Source organism: Tauraco erythrolophus, chromosome 16 (genome assembly GCF_009769465.1).
Source record: "Tauraco erythrolophus isolate bTauEry1 chromosome 16, bTauEry1.pri, whole genome shotgun sequence".
Classification (NCBI taxonomy): Eukaryota; Metazoa; Chordata; class Aves; order Musophagiformes; family Musophagidae; genus Tauraco; species Tauraco erythrolophus.
Genome location: NC_141480.1, coordinates 11,278,735 through 11,282,242, shown reverse-complemented (window position 1 = coordinate 11,282,242; position 3,508 = coordinate 11,278,735). Strand labels below are relative to the sequence as shown.

The following is a 3,508-nucleotide window of genomic DNA, read 5'->3' as shown; positions in this document are numbered from 1 at the left end:
TTGTACAGCACAGGGAAACACGTACGAACGGGCGGCGGGGCGAGGGGCGGACAGTGCATTTCGATACTAACTCACGTTTTAGTGCATAACCCTACAGGACCTGGCAGGTCCGAGTGTCTATATTCCTCGGCCGGGGTGGGGTAGGGGGGTTCGTCCTCATCCGTGCGCTGGCGAGAGCCGCCGCCGGCCCCGCTCCCGGTCCGGCCCCGGGCGCCTGCGGGGCGCAGCCGGGGCTAGCGTTAGCCGCCTCGCAAGGGGAGACCTGGGGCCTGGTGAGATGCTGAACTGGCCGGACAGCGGGGACCGTACGAGAAGTGCAAAAATTAGATGTGGATCTCAGTAATTATTAGTATAGAGTAAAAATTTAAAATTAGAAAAAAAAAAAGTTACAGGGCTTGGCTCGCTGTTGTTGGGAACAAGTCAAGCAAAAATGACCGGCTGCTTTGTAGGAAGGAAGGAGGGGAATTACCGGGGCGAAGACCCCGGTGGAATGGGGAGCGGGAGGGGCCGGCGCCGGGCGAACGGGTTGGGAGCTGCAGGCAGCGCCGAGGCCCCGCACGGAGCGCGGCCATCGCACGAAATACCGAAGACCTCCCCGGTGGAAATGGCCGCCACGCTCGTGAACTCTGCCGGGATGCTACACTGAACTGTCCTCATCCCCCCGCAGCCTCAAATGTCCCGAGATCGACTCGCAGGCGCGGCCGAAGCCCTTCCGTGCCCGGCCCCGGGGTCTCGCCGCTGGCCGTGGTCCGCGGAGGGGAGGGGGCGGGGGCGGCTCTACCAGGCTCGGATCCCGTGCAACGTGGAGATCCCCGCGTTCCCCTGCGGGATGGGTGTCTGCACCGAATTCAAGTCCCCTACGCTGAAGTTCATGAAGTTGTTGCCGGCCGCCGAGGGCTGCATGGTCTGCATGGACGGGTAGTTGCAGTTGTAGTTGGCGTTACAGGCGGGGCTGTTGTAGTTAGTGTACGCGGGGTAGGCGTTGTAGCTATAAGGGTTAATGCTCACATTGTACGGCGAACTGTAGGGAGAAGACTCCCCCAGGCAGGGCTTCCCATCGCGTACCAGCACCGGCACCGCTATCCGCCGTGGAGGAGGGATGCCCACCATTTCGAGGGTCTGATCCTGTCTCTGCCTTTTGCATTTATACCTTCGATTCTGGAACCAAATTTTCACCTGGGTGGAGGTGAGCTTTAGGACGTTCGCTAGATGGTCTCTCTCGGGAGCCGAGAGGTATTTCTGCTGCTTGAACCTTCTCTCCAGTTCGTAGACTTGGGCTTGAGAAAAGAGGACGCGAGGTTTCCTCCTCTTCCTCTGCCTGGGGCGCTCGGGATCTTCCAGGTCTCTTTTCTCCTGCTCCAGGCTCTTGTGCAGAGAACACAGTTCTGCAGCAAAATAAACAGGTAAAGGAAAAAAGGGGAGGGAAAAAAAAATAAAACAATGTTCGATAAACCGAGTGCACCGTGAGCGAGCCCCTCGGCCCCGGCCCCACAGGCCGCCGCGGCGACCCGCTCCTGCGGCAGCAGGACCGGCGCAGCGCCGCTCTCGAAGTTCCTCTTTAGCAATTTTGTTTGTTTGTTTGTTTGTTTGTTTGAAAACAAGGATGCTCCGTGCACTGATTTGAGTCGCGACCGCCTGCGCTACAGCCTGGACTTATCGCCTGTGGCCCCTGTGCTGAGCCCCACTCGACTGGGCGTACGCTCAGCCGGGCGAATTAGCCATTGGATGTGTCGCCTGATTTCTGGGCACGCTCGAGGCCTCGCGTACCATCCCGCAGCTCTGCTCGTCCCGTTGGGCAGCCGGCGAGGCCGCGGGCCCGGCCCCGCTCGGGGGAGCCGCGGGGGTCTGCCGGGCCGGGGTCAGTGGGACGCGCTCCGCGGTGGGTCTGTCCCTCTCCTGCACGGCAGGGCCTGGGAGGGGACGAAGGCGCTTTCACTCCCCGCGCTCTTCCTCCCCCGGGCCCCGAGGCCGGGTAGCAGGCGGGATCCGAGGCCGGGCGCGATGGCTCCTGCACTCTTCCCCCGCCGCCCCTGGAGAGCGCCCAGCCCGGGCTGGGGGTCACCTTCCCCCTGCCCTCCCTCTTCCTCAGCTCGGAGGCCACCGGCCAGCACCGCCGTTTCTGGCTGGCTTTACCTTTCTTGTCCGCCTTGGCGTCCTTGGCCGAGTCCATCTCCACGTAGCTTTTAACGTAGTAGGAGCCGGGGAAGGCGGGTGGCGGTTTTGGCCGGGAGCGGCTCGGGCAGCTCCTCCCGCAGGTCGGGCAGGGCCGGGGGCTCGGCGCTGTACGCCTCCTGCTTGAAGGTGGCCAACATGCAGGACGGGGAGGACAGCGAGGAGAGCTCCATGGAGGCCAGGCCGCTCTGATGCTGTTCCAGGTTCAAAATATCCTTGACCGAGAAGGGTGTCGTTGTCACAGGGCTAGGAAACATTGCAGAGGAGAGTGGGGCAGCGGCCGGAGCCCAGGGTCATGGAAAAGGAGGTGAGGAGCAGCCAACCTGGAATAGTGGTGGAGCGTGGGCTCACGGAGGGGGCACATAGCATTCCCGCGAGTAGCCTTGACTTGTGCACTGGAGGCAGGTAGGACCAGACCATAAGGGAAAGGAAGGAGGGACTAGGCAGTTTTTTGGGTGACTTTAGCTTTCTATTGGCCAACATTGCAGTGATGGTATGAGAGATGCAAAGTTCCATGTCACCTAATATAGTAATACATCTCAAAAACATCCCCACTCATTTAAAGGGGCGGCACTGTATTTATCCAGCTTTTCCCCGCTCAGTTTGTTGATCCATTAAAAAAAAAAAAAAAATCCAGAATGGCCTAATGTGTACAAAGCCACTATCTGATGCCATCTATCATACAGTCAGATTAAATAAACAGGCCGGGAGGAAACCATCAACCAAATATGTGCTGATTTCTTTCTTTCTTTTTTTTTTTTTTTTTTAACCGAGGGAACGGAGGTTTCGTTTTCAGTATTCTGCAATATCCGATCGCAGGAACTAGAAAACGGGAGTTCACTGTTGTGTGAAGCGCGCTCAAGGGGAAATCCGCGCTTCAGGTTTATACAGATATTCTGAAACAGCACAACGCCCGCAAAATCCAGCTGATAGGAGGGAGCCCCGAAACAGCCCCTGCCTGGCTTTGGAGAGGGAAACGCCAGTTGAGTTTTCATCCTGCCTGATTGTAAAGCTTTCGAACAACAACAAAAAACCCCAGCACTTTCTGGGGAAAAAAAAAATCCAAAACTCAGCAACAAACCAAAAACCCCACAAACAACCTCGAGTTGAAGGCGTTGCAAAATCTACAGGGTCCTGGGAGCAAGAGAAGAGCAAGTCAAAGCAACTGGCCGCTGGGCTGCGGCCGGGGGCGAGCCTCGGTGCTGGCCGGGTCCTCGTAGCCCGGGCGGGCGCACGGCGGCCCGCAGGCCCCTGGGTTCACGGGACAGAAGTGGGAGCTCATCAATTTAACGCGCTTGGAGCCGCTAAAATAAACTTTAGCGGCAAAGTCGCAGGT

At 58.5% G+C, this 3,508-nt stretch overlaps 1 protein-coding gene across 1 annotated transcript; it reads right to left on the bottom strand.

Moving 5' to 3' along the window:
- Window positions 1-777: 777 nt before the first annotated feature.
- On the bottom strand, window positions 778-2,429 carry NKX2-5 (NK2 homeobox 5). Its single transcript, XM_086621710.1, is given in 3 exon segments — window positions 778-1,385; window positions 2,134-2,209; window positions 2,211-2,429. Coding segments are annotated over 3 exon segments (903 nt in total).
- Window positions 2,430-3,508: the final 1,079 nt, after the last annotated feature.